The sequence below is a fragment of the Anomaloglossus baeobatrachus genome, chromosome 4 (assembly GCF_048569485.1).
Source record: "Anomaloglossus baeobatrachus isolate aAnoBae1 chromosome 4, aAnoBae1.hap1, whole genome shotgun sequence".
NCBI classification, from domain to species: domain Eukaryota; kingdom Metazoa; phylum Chordata; class Amphibia; order Anura; family Aromobatidae; genus Anomaloglossus; species Anomaloglossus baeobatrachus.
Window position 1 is genome coordinate 28,355,597 of NC_134356.1, and position 19,645 is coordinate 28,375,241.

Below are 19,645 nucleotides of genomic sequence, written 5' to 3' on the forward strand. Positions count from 1 at the left end.
GCAGATAAGGGTTAACGTCAGTATCCCTGGTGGTCTTGGGCAGATAAGGTTGAATGTATCCCTAGTGGCCTAGGGCAGATAAGGGTTAATGTTAGTATCCCTGGTGGTCTGGGGCAGATAAGGTTGAATGTTAGTATCCCTGGTGGTCTGGGGCAGATAAGGGTTAATGTCAGCATCCCTGGTGGTCTGGGCCAGATAAGGGTTAACATCGGTATCCCTAGTGGCTTGGGGCAGATAAGGGTTAAAGTCAGTATCCCTGGTGGTCTGGGGCAGATAAGGGTTAATGTTAGTATCCCTGGTGGGCTGGGGCAGATAAGGTTGAATGTTAGTATCCCTGGTGGTCTGGGCAGATAAGGGTTAATGTTAGTATCCCTGGTGGTCTTCGGCAGATAAGGGTTAATGTTAGTATCCCTGGTGGTCTGGGGCAGATAAGGGTTAATGTTAGTTTTCCTGGTGGCCTGGGGCAGATAAAGGTTAACGTCGGTATCCCTGGTGGCCTAGGGCAGATAAGGGTTAATGTTAGTATCCCTGGTGGTCTGGGGCAGATAAGATTGAATGTTAGTATCCCTGGTGGTCTGGGGCAGATAAGGGTTAATGTCAGCATCCCTGGTGGTCTGGGCCAGATAAGGGTTAACATCGGTATCCCTAGTGGCTTGGGGCAGATAAGGGTTAAAGTCAGTATCTCTGGTGGTCTGGGGCAGATAAGGGTTAATGTTAGTATCCCTGGTGGGCTGGGGCAGATAAGGTTGAATGTTAGTATCCCTGGTGGTCTGGGCAGATAAGGGTTAATGTTAGTATCCCTGGTGGTCTTCGGCAGATAAGGGTTAATGTTAGTATCCCTGGTGGTCTGGGGCAGATAAGGGTTAATGTTAGTTTTCCTGGTGGCCTGGGGCAGATAAAGGTTAACGTCGGTATCCCTGGTGGCCTAGGGCAGATAAGGGTTAATGTTAGTATCCCTGGTGGTCTGGGGCAGATAAGGGTTAATGTTAGTATCCCTGGTGGTCTTCGGCAGATAAGGGTTAATGTTAGTATCCCTGGTGGCCTGGGGCAGATAAGGGTTAATGTTAGTTTTCCTGGTGGCCTGGGGCAGATAAGGGTTAATGTTAGTATCCCTGGTGGTCTGGGGCAGATAAGGGTTACTGTTAGTTTCCTTGGTGTTCTTGGACAGATAGGGGTTAATGTTACTGTCCTTATTATCATTATTTATAGAAATGTACTGGAATATACAACATTATAGAAGCCGCTTCTGTTTTCTGGCTATTTTGCGTTTATTTCTAAATTGGTCTCCACCGCCTACCGTACAGTGCGGACTTCAAACCCCGCCCATTTTCAGCGCTAGAGACTACCGGTCCCGGCGTGCCCCGCGCTGGGAGGAGCGTCACGTGACGGGCCTTTCACTGTGTTGACGTCCTCATCTGCCGGTTCTGCTGCCAGATGAGCGGAATCCAGGGGCCGGGAGCGGAACTGTGCGCGGCCGGAGGACGGTCCGGGGAGCGGGGGACGGCGCCGGCAGGTAGGGAGGCGGCTCATATACACACGTGAAGGGGGGACACTGCTATAACGGCTCAAAGGGGGTTTATGGGGGATTCTTAAAGTGATACACCCACACTAACCCACTGCATGAATGGCACGGAAGTGGGTGGAGCTTAGAAGGGGCGGAGCAAGCTGTCTTATCCCTTTAAGGACTCTGTTTGTGTAGAGGACCCCTTTAATAAGCATATGGGTTTTTTTTTTCTATCCTTTATTTCCAGGAATCACTATCTGAGCCCCATGAGGCGTCCGGTGTGAGGACAACGATGGAGTTCCCGGTGTCGCCCCACAGAGCCGCCGGCTGCAGAGGGTTCTTCGCGCAGTACACACATCACCATCTGGCGGTTTTCCTTCTCACGTTTTTCAGGTGGGTAGACATATGCTGTTCTGTTCCTCTGTTACTCCTCCTGGAAATGCCGCCGGTGCATGCCGCATTATCAGATTTTCTGGATTGACAGATTTCCACGTCTCCCCGCTGTTCTGCACTCAGCTCTCTGTAATCTCCGACGTCTCTTGGCCCCCGGCCCAGACGTGCTGCTCTGACCTGAATTCCAGGTGAATGTCAGGACGCCCGGGGCGCGGGTCATGTGATCACCGGCTGCTGAGATTGAGACACTGGGGTGTACGAAATCACAGATTGCTGTCAGTGAATGGAGCCGATCAGGAATCCATCTGATAATCCGGCACGTGTCCGGCTGCCTCCGCCCGCACCGCTGACTCTCCCCTCCCTCCACAGCTACGCTCTGCTGCACGCATCCAGGAAGGCGTTCAGTAATGTGAAGGTCAGCATCAGCAACCAGTGGACCCCGACTGACCTGAACCTCTCCGTATACAGCGTGGACCCCAACACGGTGAGAGACGCCCACAGGGGCTGCTAATCCACCGGCCCACGCCGGGAGATGAGGGGGAGCAGCCGGGGGGGGGGGGGGGGGGGGAATCTGAATGACCCCACTGACACACACACACACACACTGTCTCCTCTCTTCTTCCTCTTACTTTCCTCTTCTCTTCTTCCCCCACCACCATTTTCTTCTTCTCTTCCCCCCCCCATCCACCACTTTCTTCTTCTCTTCCCCCCCCATCCACCACTTTCTTCTTCTCTTCCCCCCCCATCCACCACTTTCTTCTTCTCTACCCCCCCCCCACCACTTTCTTCTTCTTGCTCTTCCCCCCCACCACCACTTTCTTCTTCTTCTCTTCCCCCCCACCACCATTTTCTTCTTCTTCTCTACCCCCCCCCCACCACTTTCTTCTTCTTCTCTTCACCCCCACCACCACCACTTCTTCTTCTCTTCCCCCCCACCACCACTTTCTTCTTCTTCTCTTCCCCCCCCACCACCACTTTCTTCTTCTTCTCTTCCCCCCCCACCACCACTTTCTTCTTCTTCTCTTCCCCCCCCACCACCACTTTCTTCTTCTTCTCTTCCCCCCCCACCACCACTTTCTTCTTCTTCTCTTCCCCCCCCACCACCACTTTCTTCTTCTTCTCTTCCCCCCCCACCACCACTTTCTTCTTCTTCTCTCCCCCCCCCACCACCACTTTCTAATTCTTCTCTCCCCCCCCCCCACTTTCTTCTTGTTCTCTCCCCCCCCCCACCACTTTCTAATTCTTCTCTCCCCCCCCCCCACTTTCTTCTTGTTCTCTCCCCCCCCCACCACCACTTTCTTCTTCTTCTCTCCCCCCCACTTTCTTCTTCTTCTCTTCCCCCACCACCACCACTTTCCTCTTCTTCTCTTCCCCCCCACCACCACTTTCTTCTTCTTCTCTTCCCCCCACCACCACTTTCTTCTTCCCCCCCCCCTCCCCCCCGCTTTCTTCTTCTCTCCCCCCCCGCTTTCTTCTTCTCTCCCCCCCGCTTTCTTCTTCTCTCCCCACCCCCCCACCACTTTCTTCTTCTCTCCCCCCCCCACCACTTTCTTCTTCTCTCCCCCCCCATCACTTTCTTCTTCTCTCCCCACCCCCCCACCACTTTCTTCTTCCCCCCCCCTCCCCCCCGCTTTCTTCTTCTCTCCCCCCCGCTTTCTTCTTCTCTCCCCACCCCACCCCCCACCACTTTCTTCTTCTCTCCCCACCCCCCCACCACTTTCTTCTTCTCTCCCCCCCCCCCATCACTTTCTTCTTCTCTCCCCACCCCCCCCACCACTTTCTTCTTCTCTCCCCCCACCACTTTCTTCTTCTCCCCCCCCCCCCCTTTCTTCTTCTCTCCCCCCCCCCTTTCTTCTTCTCTCCCCCCCCCTTTCTTCTTCTCTCCCCCCCCCCCCCCTTTCTTCTTCTCTCCCCACCCACCCACCCACCTCACTTTTTTTTTTTTTTTTTTTTGCTCTTCACCACCACTTTCCCCTCTTTTTCCTCCCCCATGTGACCTGTGATGGCAGCCATATTGGTTATCCTCCAGCTTTCCCAGGATGCACTGCACGGTCTGTCCCTGATTTATAACATGTTTATCTCTTTCAGACCTGGAATGGCAACCACCTCTTTCCTGACGTCCAGTCGGCCACCATCTTCCTGGGGCTGCTGGACACAATCTTCCTCTTTGCGTATGCAGTGGTGAGTCCGTGCTCCTGCCTGCTCGTCCCTGTTAGGGCCGGTGCCCACAATCCATGTCCGCGGTGTCTTCGCTGCGTTGTACAGCACAGGCACAGTGGGTGGGTTTATAGGAATCTCCGGCCCCTGCGCTCCTCTTAGACCCTCCATACACTGGCACACGGCACGGCGTCCTATCTGCAGCAGGGCAGTGTATTCTTGTGGAGACGCTGTGTCTGGGATCCTGATCTCTCTAGGCCGATCAGTTGATCTCCTATGGCAGGGATCTTGCTCCATCATTGGCCGATCACCTCTTTCCTGCTGCGCGTTAATAGGGGATGTGCCCGTGAAAGCTTGCGAACTGCAGGGGTCCAAACGACCACATTAATAATAGTACTGCTTTTGTTTCAGGGTCTCTTCATCAGCGGGATCATCGGGGATCGGCTGAACATGCGCTACGTCCTCACTTTCGGCATGTGCTCGTCTGCAGTAACGGTAAGGGATGGTTGTGCCTGCCGCTAAATGCTCCATTACAGCAGATTTAATTCCCCTAGAAACAGCGCCACTTCTGTCTAGTGGCCATGTCCGGTACTGCAGGAAGAGGGGCTGATTTAAAGGGAACCTGTAACCAGTTTTTTGCGTTATAAACTAAACCAATAATTTATGAAAGTGACAGCAAACAGCTCAGTAAATGACACTTCGTTGGAATCAGGATCTCCGTCTCTACATTATGCTGCTCTCAGATGGGAAAGCAAAAACCTGGTGACAAATTCCCTTTAAAAGGTGCTAGTTTTCTCTGCTGCAGATCTAGCAGTTATACAGAGCGCATGAATATGCTGGACTACCTGCAGCATGCCAAGTAGTCCTGTAATGATAATCTACTGCTGATTAAACAGTGATTTTATCAAAACTACACTAAGCAACCCCAGTAAGTGACACATCGCTGGAATCAGGGTCTCTGTCTCTACGTTATGCTGCTCTCAGATTTGGTGGCAAAAACCTGGTGACGCATTCTATGAAGGTGCATGATATCCCCTGACTCGCCCTGTACACCCCCACAAATACCTTTTGAAAATCCTCTTGCACTGTATGATAATCCTTGGGTCCGGTCCGATGGTCGTCCTTGGTTGCTGCTCCTCTCTGCATTGATCGCCATCCTCTTCTCATGATTGACGTTTATGATGCCTCCTACGCCAGGCAAAATCTCATGCCTACGCAGAGACATGGCCGGCCGGCTGGCGCAGGCGCAGTTTGCTCTGCCCTAATACAGGTAGTATTGAAAACATAGGTGCGCATGCGTGAGCCACCAATGTCTGCACAGGCGTGAGATTTTGCCCAGCAATGTGGATTACGTCTTCTGCATCATCCACATACCTAGGCTAAATCTTGCCGTTTCGCGCACGCGCACCTATGTATTCTGCACTGCCCTCTGCAGCGCAGAGCGAAGTGCGCTTGCACAAGTCAACAATATCTCTGCGCAGAGCACGAGATTATGCCTCTCAATGTGGATCATGTCTCCTGCGGCATCCACATTCCTAGGCTAAATCTCACTGTTTCGCGCATTGCGCACCTATGTATTCAGCTCTTTCAGCTGCAGCACAGGGCAAAGTGAGCCTGTGCAACCCGGCAGTGTCTCTGCACAGGCGCGAGATTTATCTTGGGTATGTGGATCATGTCTCCTGCGTCATCTAGGCTAAATTTCGCCATTTCGCGCATGTTCACCTATGTATTCATCTCTTCCCGCTGCAGCGAAGTGTGCTTGTGCGAGCCGGCAGTGGCTGTGCGCAGGCACCAGATTTTGCCCAGCAATGTGGATCACGTCTCCGGTCTTTTCCACATACCTAGGCTAAATCTCGCCGTTTCGTGCATGCACACCTATGTATTCTGCACTGCCCACAGTAGGGCAGAGCAAAGTATGCAGGCGCGAGATTTTGCTCAGCAATGTGGATCACATCTCCTGTCTTTTCCACGTAGGCTAAATCTTGCCATTTCGCGCATGCGCACCTATATATTCGCCTTTTCCTGCAGTAGGGCAGAGTGAAGTGCGCTTGCGCAAGCTGGCAGTGGTTGTGCGCAGGCGCAAGATTTTGCCCTACAATGTGGATCACGTCTTCTGCGTCATCCACATACCTAGGCTAAATGTCGCCATTTTGCTCGTGCAAATGTATCTATGTATTCTGCACTGTCCACAGTAGGGCAGAGCGACGTGCGCCTGCGCAAGCCGGCAATGTCTCTGCGTAGGTGAGGGATTTATCCCGGGTATGTGGATGGCGCAGGAGGCGTCATCCTCAATCATCAGCAGAGGACGGAAAGGAGAGGGGGGTCAGGTCCCACAACCACGGACGCCCATCAGAAGGGGGCATTATTTAGAGATTTTTAATTTGGGCAATAACCAGATCACCAGTGATTTACCCCCTTTTAAATGAGGCTAAAACGCAATACCTGTCACAGCCACTGGCCATAAGTGGCGCTGTTTCTGGCAGGGAGTTGACATTTTCTAATATTAAACCACCCCTTTTAACCAAACGAGACAGCGGGTATTTGTAGGGTGGGGCGGCCATTGATGTGTCCGGGGTTCGGATTATTACTGCTGGTTTCCTATAAAGAAAAAGGAAGGTTCCTCTTCGCCACAAAATTTCACAACCGCTTTCTAAATCTGTGTCGCTTCATTTCCGGACTGTAGAAAGGGTTAATTCTGCTTCTTGTGGAGCGGACGCCAATGTGACTGCTGCATTAGGGAATTGTATGACAAAGTGGCCGCCTCCTTCTTGTCATTTAACTTTGGACCCCTCCCCTTTGACTATTTCAGATGTTCGTGTTTGGCACAGTCACTGAATGGCTGCACTTCTACAACAAGATCTTCTACTGCTTCATGTGGGTGATAAACGGACTTCTGCAGTCGACCGGGTGGCCGTGCGTGGTGGCCGTCATGGGGAACTGGTTTGGGAAATCTGGGTACGGTTTTGTATAATGTTCTTTTAATAATGTGTCTTCCATCATTCATAATGGCGTTCTCTGCTGTGGGCAATCAGTCGGGGGAGCGTTGCGCTGCGGGCAGTCGGGGGAGCGTTGCGCTGCGGGCAGTCGGGGGAGCGTTGCGCTGCGGGCAGTCGGGGGAGCGTTGCGCTGCGGGCAGTCGGGGGAGCGTTGCGCTGCGGGCAGTCGGGGGAGCGTTGCGCTGCGGGCAGTCGGGGGAGCGTTGCGCTGCGGGCAGTCGGGGGAGCGTTGCGCTGCGGGCAGTCGGGGGAGCGTTGCGCTGCGGGCAGTCGGGGGAGCGTTGCGCTGCGGGCAGTCGGGGGAGCGTTGCGCTGCGGGCAGTCGGGGGAGCGTTGCGCTGCGGGCAGTCGGGGGAGCGTTGCGCTGCGGGCAGTCGGGGGAGCGTTGCGCTGCGGGCAGTCGGGGGAGCGTTGCGCTGCAATCTGCAGATAGATCTGGTAAGAAGTGGTCCATTTCCCTGCAGCGCCACCACTGGAGACATGCGATATTACACCATCCATTCAAATTCAGAACAGTGAATAGGGGAGAGTTGCTGTATGGCTACTTAGTGGGGTCCCCTACCCCTATATCTAGGCAGAATAGCTGAGTAGCCCCCCGTGGGCGTCTATATCGGTGGTTTAGCTGTCTGCAGGGTCTGCTGGTGACATCCATCTATTTTCCCCTTACAGGCGAGGAGTGGTCTTCGGACTGTGGAGCGCTTGTGCCTCTGTCGGAAATATTTTGGGGGCTTTCCTTGCGTCGTCTGTCCTACAGTATGGATATGAGGTACGCAGCTGTATACTCTGTAGGCTCCAGTATATAAGGGGGGGGGGGGGGTATGTGTATGTGCCCCTCACTGATCCCGGCTCTGTCTCCCCAGTACGCCTTCCTGGTGACGGCTTCTGTGCAGTTCGCCGGGGGTCTGATTATTTTCTTCGGGCTGGTGACCTCTCCGAAAGAGCTGGGTGAGTTGGTGTCAGATCCCTGACCATAGACATCGATCACTGTTCCGCGAGGTCCATCATGTCCTTATATTATCTTCACAGGTCTGCCCGATGCTGGGGAGGAGGAGAGCGAGAGCGCAGCTCAGGAGGAGGAGGCGAATCGACCCCTGATGGGCGAGGACAACGAGGGCGACAGCGAGTCCAGTTACTCCATTCAGGCTCCTGACGCTGCTGTCAGTCAAACCAAAGCGATTGGCTTTGTACAGGCCTGCTGCTTACCCGGAGTATTACTGGTGAGTGGTCAACTCCAGAGCTGCACTCACTATTTTGCTGGAGCAGTCACTGTGTACATACATTACTGATCCTGAGTTACCGCCTGTATTATCCTCCACAGCTGCACTCACTATTCTGCTGGAGCAGTCACTGTGTACATACATTACATTACTGATCCTGAGTTACCTCCTGTATTACACTCCAGAGCTGCACTCACTATTCTGCTGGTGCAGTCACTGTGTACATACATTACATTACTGATCCTGAGTTACCTCCTGTATTATACTCCAGAGCTGCACTCACTATTCTGCTGGTGCAGTCACTGTGTACATACATTACATTACTGATCCTGAGTTACCTCCTGTATTATACTCCAGAGCTGCACTCACTATTCTGCTGGTGGAGTCACTGTGTACATACATTACATTACTGATCCTGAGTTACCTCCTGTATTATACTCCAGAGCTGCACTCACTATTCTGCTGGAGCAGTCACTGTGTACATACATTACATTACTGATCCTGGGTTACCTCCTGTATTATACTCCAGAGCTGCACTCACTATTCTGCTGGTGCAGTCACTGTGTACATACATTACATTACTGATCCTGGGTTACCTCCTGTATTATACTCCAGAGCTGCACTCACTATTCTGCTGGTGCAGTCCCTGTGTACATACATTACATTACTGATCCTGAGTTACCTCCTGTATTATACTCCAGAGCTGCACTCACTATTCTGCTGGTGCAGTCACTGTGTACATACATTACATTACTGATCCTGAGTTACCTCTTGTATTATACTCCAGAGCTGCACTCACTATTCTGCTGGTGCAGTCACTGTGTACATACATTACATTACTGATCCTGAGTTACCTCCTGTATTATACTCCAGAGCTGCACTCACTATTCTGCTGGTGCAGTCACTGTGTATATACATTACATTACTGATCCTGAGTTACCTCTTGTATTATACTCCAGAGCTGCACTCACTATTATGCTGGTGCAGTCACTGTGTACATACATTACATTACTGATCCTGAATGCAATACCAGATACGGCCTGCAGGCGGGGGGGGGCGCTGTTTGTGGACTCTGCTCTGATTCTGTAGGTATGATCTCCCGCCTCCGCAGTACTCTCTGGCCTACGCGTGTCTGAAGTTGGTGAACTATTCCTTCTTCTTCTGGCTGCCTTTCTACCTGAGCATTAACTTCCACTGGAAGGAGGCCGAGGCCGACCAGCTCTCCATCTGGTACGACATCGGAGGAATCGTAGGTGAGACATTTATACCTGGTGGTTATTTTTTTTTTTTTTTTTTTTTTGTCTTTAAATTAAAGGGGCACTCCGATACCTATAATGTATTTTCTATCTATCGTTCTTCACCCCCTGACCACTTCTGTAATATGCAGGACACTTCTCCCAATCGCTCTAATCCCGGTCCTGCTTTTTGTGCGCTCACCAGTCTGTGTGCGCTCACCAGCCTCTGTGCGCTCACCAGCCTCTGTGCGCTCACCAGTCTCTGTCCAGGAATTGTTGCATCCTCTTTTTCAGTAGCAAGTTCTTATTCAGCATTCTGCCAGCACTATTGGTGCTAGAACCTCATTTTCCGCTACCCAACATTTATTGACGTTAAAGGGTTGTTGTCTGGTGGAAAAAAAGTGATCACTTATCCATAGGATAGGTGGTCACTTACTGCTCAGTTGGGGGTCCAACCGATGTCAGAACACACCAGTCTTTCATCCCCATTAGGATGGAGCAGCAGTGCACAGGTGCGATAGCTCCTCCGTCACTGCGTTCGTTATCAGGCTGCCGAGCGCTGCCCCATAGCGAATGAACAGAAGAGGATTCGGGCGTCCAAAGTTCCCTGTTCTGTTAGTCAGTGCTGGTCCCAGTGGTCGGGCCTCCACTAATTGTAACAGTTTTCCTACTACCCTGCTGACTTTTCACTAGACAACCCCGTTAATTGAAAGTCGGCCTCTATTTTGCATGTGTACAATCAGGAAAGCAAGAGTAGAGGGACGCGTGCCCCCTGGGCTTCCCCCGTGGAGGGACGCGTGCCCCCTGGGCTTCCCCCGTGGAGGGACGCGTGCCCCCTGGGCTTCCCCCGTGGAGGGACGCGTGCCCCCTGGGCTTCCCCCGTGGAGGGACGCGGGCCCCCTGGGCTTCCCCCGTGGAGGGACGCGGGCCCCCTGGGCTTCCCCCGTGGAGGGACGCGGGCCCCCTGGGCTTCCCCCGTGGAGGGACGCGGGCCCCCTGGGCTTCCCCCGTGGAGGGACGCAGGCCCCCTGGGCTTCCCCCGTGGAGGGACGCGGGCCCCCTGGGCTTCCCCCGTGGAGGGACGCGGGCCCCCTGGGCTTCCCCCGTGGAGGGACGCGGGCCCCCTGGGCTTCCCCCGTGGAGGGACGCGGGCCCCTGGGCTTCCCCCGTGGAGAGACGCGGGCCCCGGCTTCTGCTTCCTAAGATTACTCTTAGCATCAGTCTGTGGACACAAGTCCCAGAATGGAGACCTCTAGTGGCCAACACTGTACATTACGCCAGAAACCTCGCACCACACTCCGCTGTCAGTGTGGATTATCCCAGCTCGGCCGCTCTCGGCCATTACTGCGTCCATCCTTACGTTACTCTCGTCCACCTTCTCGGTGTCCTATATAAATTGCTTGATGGTGACGTGTTTTTCGCTCTGGTTCCTCCTGCAGGGGGCACTATCCAAGGATATATCTCGGACCTGATGCAGAAGCGCTCCCCGGTTCTGGCCGTCAGTCTGCTGCTCGCCGTGGGCTCGCTGTTTGGATACAGCCGTGAGTTGCTGCGGTTTGTTATTGGGCTGATCCCAGTACAACCAGTACATAGATCACTGGTGCAATCAGCCATACTGGGGGATATTGGTGCTTTGCTCAGAAAAGGGGAAGTAGATAAGGACTATGGCCACGTCTGTGGTTTCTCTGCAGATCAGGGATTGATGTGATATGATGTGGGGAGAAGTATGTGACCCCCCCCACACCCCCTCCTCAGTCATTTGTGGTTTAACCTCTTCATGGCCAACTTTTTTTTTTTTTCCATTATGTCACATTGTGTGTGTTGGTGAGAATGATGGCGCTGGCGTTTGCTTCAGTGTCTCGTTATTTTCTAATGCGTTGGTTTTGCTAATCGCAGATTTTCCTGTTCCCAGGTTCTCCAAACAGTAAACCCATCAACGGTCTCCTCATGGCAATCACAGGTATGGCTTCCTAATTACTCCCCCGGGCTCCCATCTTGTACTCACTCCTGACTTCTTTACATGCAGAGGCTGATATGGCCGATAAGTCATTTGCCGCAGGTGCTGACTACATCCGTGGCGGGGGTACGGTGTTAGTTCAGGTGCTGACTACATCCGTGGCGGGGGTACGTTGTTAGTTCAGGTGCTGACTACATCCGTGGCGGGGGTACGGTGTTAGTTCAGGTGCTGACTACATTTGTGGCGTGGGTACGGTGTTAGTTCAGGTGCTGACTACATCCGTGGCGTGGGTACGGTGTTAGTTCAGGTGCTGACTACATCCGTGGCGTGGGTACGGTGTTAGTTCAGGTGCTGAGTACATCCATGGCGGGTGGTATGGTGTTAGTTCAGGTTATGACTACATCCGCAACGGAGATACAAATCCGCGGCGGGGGTATGTTGTTACTTCAGGTCAGGAGTATATCCGTTGCGGGGGTATGGTGTTAATTTAGGTGCTGACTACATCCATGGCAGGGATATGGTGTTAGTTCAGGTGCTGACTACATCCGTGGCGGGGGTATGGTGTTAGTTCAGGTGCTGACTACATCCGTGGCGGGGGTACAGTGTTAGTTCAGGTGCTGACTACATCCGTGGCGGGGGTGCTGTGATCAGGGGCTGACTACATCCGTGGCGGGGGTACGTTGTTAGTTCAGGTGCTGACTACATCCGTGGCAGGGTTACATTGTTAGTTCGGGTGCTGACTACATTCGTGGCGGGGGTATGGTTTTAGTTTAGGAGCTGACTACATCCGTGGTGGGGGTACTATGTTAATTTAGGTAATGACTACATCCGTGGTGGGGGTACGGGGTTAGTTCAGGTGCTGACTATATCCCTATCGGGGGTACGGGGTTAGTTCAGGTGCTGACTACATCCGTGGCGGGGTACAGTGATCAGGTGCTACGGAAAGTAAAAATTTACTGATAAATGAATATGGGTTTTCTAATCTGGACATCCCCTTTAAGATACTGGGCAATAGGTGGGATCTTTGCCCCGGGTGAAGGGAGACTTAGCAAAAAGTATTAGGACTTTGCCCCAAATGTAGCACCGCCCTTACCAGTTTCTGCCCCCGGAGGTACATTCGATATCCAGCTTCCAATTGCTTCTTCCTAGGGTTTTTTATCGGGGGTCCGTCCAACATGATCAGCTCCGCGATCTCCGCGGATCTCGGGCGGCAGGAGATGGTCAGAGGCAGCAGCGAGGCTCTGGCCACGGTCACCGGCATCGTGGACGGCACAGGCAGCGTCGGAGCCGCTTTAGGCCAGGTAGGTTAATGAGCTGCAGATGTTTTTTCCTCACCATAAATCTTACTCTAGCAATGACTGGAGTAGGATTTCTGGCCACGTAGGTGTAGCCCACTCATTCCACGCTAAATGAGTAGCAACTTACTGCACCACAACTCAAGACGAATGTGAACAGCGCCCGTCTTGATGTATCGGGGTCCATAGTGTCCTAATCAGACATGAAAAGTATCAAGTTCCCATAAAAATTCTAGAATTTTTAAAGGGGACCGCTCAGTAGAATTAACCCTCCTAAGCCGTCTATATGGGCATGTCGGTCATAAGAAGCAGAATAAAATGACACCTTGATATCTGCGATCCGATATTTTATTCCCGAGATACCCACGTTTTTCTTAATATGTAAATGAGCTGTTAAGATCTATGGGTGGGACATAGATCTCCCTTAGACTCCGCCTCCCAAGCTTATTGGAAATGAAAGTGGGTGTTACCAGTGTGAGACATGCAGATCAGGTGGGCAGACTGTCAGTCATTACGTGTCTCACACTAATAACGCTCCACTCATTTATAATATTCTCTGGAGGCGGAGTCTCGGGGAGATCTATGTCCAACCCATAGATCTTAACAGCTCATTTGCATATTAAGAAAAATGTGGATTACTAAGGAACAAAACATTCGATTGCAGATATCAAACTTTTTATGACTGGCTTGCCTGATAAATTTCCCTTTTAAGATATCTAAACATGCGTCCATGTCATCTAGAGCTGCTGATCCCATCGCACGATCTGGTCACCTGCCCTTACCACCTCAAATAGGCATGTAGCTCCCTCCAGGATGCATCTCCCTTTAACTGTGGGCTCCTCGTCATATCATCCTGATATCACTTTTTATGGAAACTTGATTCCTTCCGTGTCTGATTAGGACACTGGATAGAGAAGACATCAATGGTGGCTAGACGAGGGACAGAGAAGATATAGATGGTGGGTAGACGAGGCATAGAGAAGAGATGGATGGTGGGTAGAGAAGACATGAATGGTGGGTAGTCGAGGGATAGAGAAGACATGGCTGGTGGGTAGTCGAGGGATAGAGAAGACATGGCTGGTGGGTAGTCGAGGGATAGAGAAGACATGGCTGGTGGGTAGTCGAGGGATAGAGAAGACATGGCTGGTGGGTAGTCGAGGGATAGAGAAGACATGGCTGGTGGGTAGTCGAGGGATAGAGAAGACATGGCTGGTGGGTAGAGAAGACATGGTGGGTAGACGAGGCATAGAGAAGACATGGCATAGAGAAGACATGGCTGGTGGGTAGTCGAGGCATAGAGAAGACATGGCTGGTGGGTAGTCGAGGCATAGAGAAGACATGGATGGTGGGTAGTCGAGGCATAGAGAAGACATGGATGGTGGGTAGGCGCTGGGTGGATAGATACGAGCTTGACCTATATGTTATATATAGATATGTCATCCATGTGGACTGTTCTGATTCTGACTGTCCCGCAGGTGCTGGTGTCGGTGATCCAGGGCGCTCTGGGCTGGATGTGGGTTTTCTATTTCTTCATCCTTATGGTAAGCGGAGGATTTGTCACATTTCCTTTTTATGACATTTTGTGTTTTTGTTTACCCCATCCCCCTAATTCTAGTATTTTATTTTTTGGGCGGGGGTTGGGATCCAAAATACCCCAAAATCCAGTGATCACATGATCATTGTTTTAAAGGGATTGTTAGCTCGTAGCTGAAAATGAAGCTCCTCTCTGCTTTTCTTGCTGTGATGATCCTCAGCGATCGTCTCTGATCTTTGAAGGATCCTGGTTCATGTTCTGTTTTCCTGCAGCGCCTCCGCAGGAGAAAGGTGGAATTGCATGACTTCAATGGGCTGTCTATGTAAAGAATGGACATGTCGGGTCCTCCAAGGGGAGGGACACGATAGGTCTGTAGTGAGTGCCTCGATGGGGGGAAGATAACAGATTTATGGACCCTGTTTCAGGGTCGTTGGGTGGAATTTGGCTGCCTAGATGAGGTTCTGTGACTGACCCCCACCTTTTATATTCTCTGCAGACGTTCCTCACCATCCTCTTCATCATTCCTCTTATTGTCCGGGAGACCAGACCAGCATCGAGAAACAGGCGGACGTCTCGGCTGGCGGGGTGACAATTACTTCCAATGACCGATGTCAAAACCTATAAAAGACGCCCGGAGGCATCGCTGAGACGGTGAAGGCAAAACGCGCAGAAAGGAGAAGCCGGAGGGGCTGGAAAGTGTGGATTATTTTTGGCAGGATGGAAAGCAATTTCTGGAAATGGATTTTTGTAAAACTGATGCCGTCCGATTTTTTTTTTTTTTTTTTTTTCTCCAAAAACTTAATGCAATTTCCCCCCCCCCTCTTTTATTCTTGTTGTTTAAGACCTACAGTATGTAACGGAAAACTGAACTATCCGCTCTGATTATTTATGGTTAATCCTGTATTTATTTATTTTTTCACTCTAAAGTGGTGGGGGTTTTTTTGGTTTTTTTTTTCTAAATATATTCTAATTTTTTTAATGTTTAAAAAAAGTTTTAAATGTTTCTTACTTTTTAATGGAAAAAATAAATACAGGGTTAATTTATTTTTTTTCCATTAAAAATAAAACATTTTTATATTTTCCACATTTGTTTTTTTTTTGTTTTTTTTTCTTTTCACAAAGAAAATATAAAATACAGGGTTAAACATAAATAATCAAACCATATAGTTCAACATCTTATCTGCAGATCTTGATGCAACGATAAAAACATACCATGAAGAAATTTTATATATGTATGTATATATGTGATATATATATATATATATATATATATATATATATATATATATATATATATATATATATATATATATATATATATATATAAAATGTGTGTATATATATTATATATTATATAATTTTTTATATATATGTATGTATATATATTATATTATATAATTTTTATATATATATTTATATATATATATATATATATGTATATTATATATACAAAAAATTATATAATATATATATATATATATATATATATATATATATATATATATATATATATATATATATATATATATATATATTATAATATATATATATATAAAATTATATAATATATATATATTTATAATAATATTTTGCAGGGTAATCCAAAAGTAGGTGGACAGTATGTGTAATAGGGTTATCAAACATGGTGTAAAGTGAAACTGACTCAGTTGCCCTTAGCAACCAATCAGATTCCACTTTTCATTCTTCACAAACTCTTTGGAAGATGAAAGGTGGAATCTGATCACCTACTTTTGGATTACCCTGCAAAATATAATAAATATATATTTTATTTAATACACACACAATTTTTTTTTATTTTTTTTTTCTTGCGGAACTAGATTTTTGATCCATAGATTTTAAGTCATGGGGGGGGGAGGCAAAAAAAAATGAAAGCGTTTAACCACAAATTAACAGACCGAATAATTCAATTTCTGATCAATAGAGCTGAAGTGTTCTGTTAACCCTGTCTGTTTTTGTTCATTTCAACATTTTTTTTTTCCTCCTTTACATAATATAAATTTATATATAAAAATATATATATATTTTTTTATATATAATTTATATTGGTTTTTTTTTTTTGTTTCTTGCTGACTTAATCTATATAGATAAGAAATTGAATTTTTTTTGATCCGTTAATTTACGGTTGTGTTTTTTTGTTTTTTTTTTTTTGTGGGGGGATGGAGCCCCCCGCCGTACACTACATGTAGCGCTATTTCCGAGCTGCCTCTGCTCTCATCAGACTTCGCCTCCTACGTTCTGTGCCTGGGAACACGCGACTTCTAAAAAAAAAAAAATGAAATTTTAGGAATCTTTTTTTTCTGAATGTTACTGGATTGGAAATTGACTCGTGAGATTTTCTCACTTTTTTTACTGACAATTTTTGGTGCAAAACGAACAAACCTCTCGCTGATGCTTTAACCGTTTCACCTCCGGCACCAGGAGGTGACGCTGACGTTGGTCGATCGGACCCCCATAAGTGACCTAAAGACTCGTCCTACAGCTGCGAAACTCATTTTGTATTGGTGGTGGAGGGAAAAGGACCCTCCCGGGGCCAGGTTTTGCCTTTCCTCCTCTCATGCTGGTTTTTTCAATGCACATCACAAATCATTGGCATTTACAATCGGCAAATTTTGGCAAAATGTTTTCCTTTTCTTTGTCTATTTTTGTGTTTTATACTATTTGGAAAAGTGTCAAGAGGTGATTTACATGGACGCTCGGTGTCCTGTTGAAACTGTAAAACTGACTGTAGACCGGAGCGTTCTGGTGCCCATCCTCCGCCTTCACCGAGACCGGCCACCCCCGGGGGAAGCCTCGGAAAGAAGGATCCGGGTGCTGAATGTCAGCACCCTCCATCCATAGAGAAGCCGCTGCCGGGGGCGTCCGCATATTTCCACTTCCCCATTGAGAGTACATGCACGCTCACCCAAATCGAGCATACATGTGTATGGGGGCGGGATAGGGAGGAAATGTCAGTGGCCAATTAGTAGAGGTGTATTAGTAGAGGCCGGTCATTGTTTGCACATCATGGTACCTTTTGGCTGACGGCACAGGGGAAAAGCTAAACTGTCGGCCATTTCTATGGCCAGCAATCCACAGCTAAAGGGGCTGCGGCCATCATTGTTTACTGGTATACAAGGGAAGATGTTGTGTGGGGTTTTTATGTTGTTTGAAAAAATAAATATATATAGTTATGCTCCCCTTTAAAAAATAAATTCTATAGATTAATAAATCTTTTTTTTTTTTTTTTTTTTTACTAATTATAATTTGAAATATATGTATTTAGTAAAAAATAAATTATATAAATCATCTATATTACTAAATATATATATTTATTTATCTTGTTAAAATAGAATTGGTAAAACAAAAATGAATACATTATAATTAGTAAAGAAAATATATTTTTTTGTTTAGTAATTATATATTTTTTAATTTGTAATTAGAAAAAAATATATATTTTTTTCGAATTATAATTTATTCATTATTTTTATTTTATTAAATATACATTTTTACTAATATATATTTTTTATTCAAATTAATAAATAAATATTAGTAATTATTTTTTTACTAAATATAATTCATTCATTTACTAATATATCATATATAGTTAATATAAAAAAATATATATATATTAAAATGTATAAAAATAATTTTTACTAAATATATAGTAAACATTATTCTTATACATTTTAAAATATATAAAATTATATATATATATATATATATATATATATATATATATATATATATATATATATATATATATATAATTTATTTAGTATATGAATTATATTTAGTAAAAAATTAGAAAAATGTTTTTTTACAAAATATAATTTATTTACTAATTTTAATATATAATTGGTAGACTGTTTAGCAAAAAAAATTTTTACTAGTAAAAATTTGTAAAATATTTTTTACTAAATATAATCTATTCATTTACTATATATATAATATATATATATAATATATATATATATATATATATATATATATATATATATATATATATATATATATATATATATATATTAGTAAATGAATAAATTATATTTAGTAAAAAGTATTTTACAAATATATTTTTTTTTACTAGTTATATATCAAAAATAAATTTTATATTAGTAAAAATTTGTTTATAATATATACATTTTTAAAATAAAATATATAATATTTAAAAAATGTATGATTAGTAAAAATGACTAAATTATAGTTAATTAAAAAAATGTTTTATTTATTATTAAATGGGAGCATAACTGGTCCAAGGCTGTAGCTGTACCTTAGGCAAACTGATCTGTACAACCAACACTGTGCGTCCGTGCAGAGATCCATCCTGAATTAAAGGGGTTCAGGGCCCCGCAGGTATCATGTAGGGGCCTATGCTACCTTTCTAACAGGATATTTTCCCACCTCTCCCAGTGGTAGCGGGCTGTTTCCAGTGCCCATGTACTCCATGGAAATGATCGGGACTGGAAATCCAACCATTATGGGGGAGGGGCGGGGTTTCCTGTATTGGGTCAGAAGCCTTTTAGAAAGGGTTAATGTGTGCCCTCCTGAGAGTTGTATAGTGTCGCCGTCGGCCGCTCGTTATACCTCAGTACACGGACGTGGCGCGGTGCACGGCTGTGCGATCGTTTTAGGCTTTATCTATTGTTTTTGCTTCTAATATATATAATGTGTCTGATATTCTTCGTGTTATTAAAGGGAATCTGGTGTTAGAATTATTTTTTTCTTGTTCTCAAAATAAAAATGTTATTTTTTTCCTTTTTCCACTGTCTCTTAAATATTAACCATAGATAACACTTCCTGTTATTTCAGCGGCCATCTTCACGCTATCGGAGGGCTCCTCCCACTTCCTGTTCCCCTCTCTCTGCACATGCTCACTACGAACTGCGCAGCAATCCTCCCGCTATCGGAGAGCTCCTCCCACTTCCCCCCTCTCTGCACATGCTCACTATGCGGGCTCAGCGCTCCTCCTCCTATTGGAGGGCTCCTCCCACTTCCTGTTCACCTCTCTCTGCACGTGCTCACTACGAACTGCGCAGCAATCCTCCCGCTATCGGAGAGCTCCTCCCACTTCCCCCCTCTCTGCACATGCTCACTATGTGGGCTCAGCCCTCATCCTCCTGCTATTGGAAGGCTCCTCCCACTTCCTGTTCCCCTTTCTCTGCACGTGCTCACTACGAGAGGCGCAGCAATCCTCCCGCTATCAGAGAGCTCCTCCCCCTTCCTGTTCCCCTCTCTCTGCACATGCTCACTACGCCCTGATAGAAGACAGTGGAGGGGAAGGGGTTGTCGTCCACTTCTGGAGCCGCCATGTTTGATTTTTCTGCTGAATTTCCTTTCCTTGCTTTAAAGGGTATGAA

At 47.2% G+C, this 19,645-nt stretch overlaps 1 protein-coding gene across 1 annotated transcript; it reads left to right on the plus strand.

Annotated features, from left to right (window-relative positions):
- Window positions 1-1,396: 1,396 nt before the first annotated feature.
- Window positions 1,397-15,501, plus strand: SLC37A3 (solute carrier family 37 member 3). Its single transcript, XM_075342137.1, has 15 exons — window positions 1,397-1,513; window positions 1,752-1,897; window positions 2,267-2,381; window positions 3,986-4,078; window positions 4,466-4,549; window positions 6,864-7,009; window positions 7,720-7,816; window positions 7,911-7,995; window positions 8,077-8,267; window positions 9,379-9,520; window positions 10,942-11,043; window positions 11,415-11,462; window positions 12,609-12,760; window positions 14,230-14,295; window positions 14,785-15,501. The coding sequence occupies exons 2-15, from the start codon at window positions 1,797-1,799 to the stop codon at window positions 14,875-14,877; spliced, it is 1,515 nt and encodes a 504-aa protein (XP_075198252.1). The 5' UTR covers window positions 1,397-1,513; window positions 1,752-1,796; the 3' UTR covers window positions 14,878-15,501.
- The last annotated feature ends 4,144 nt before the right edge of the window (window positions 15,502-19,645 follow it).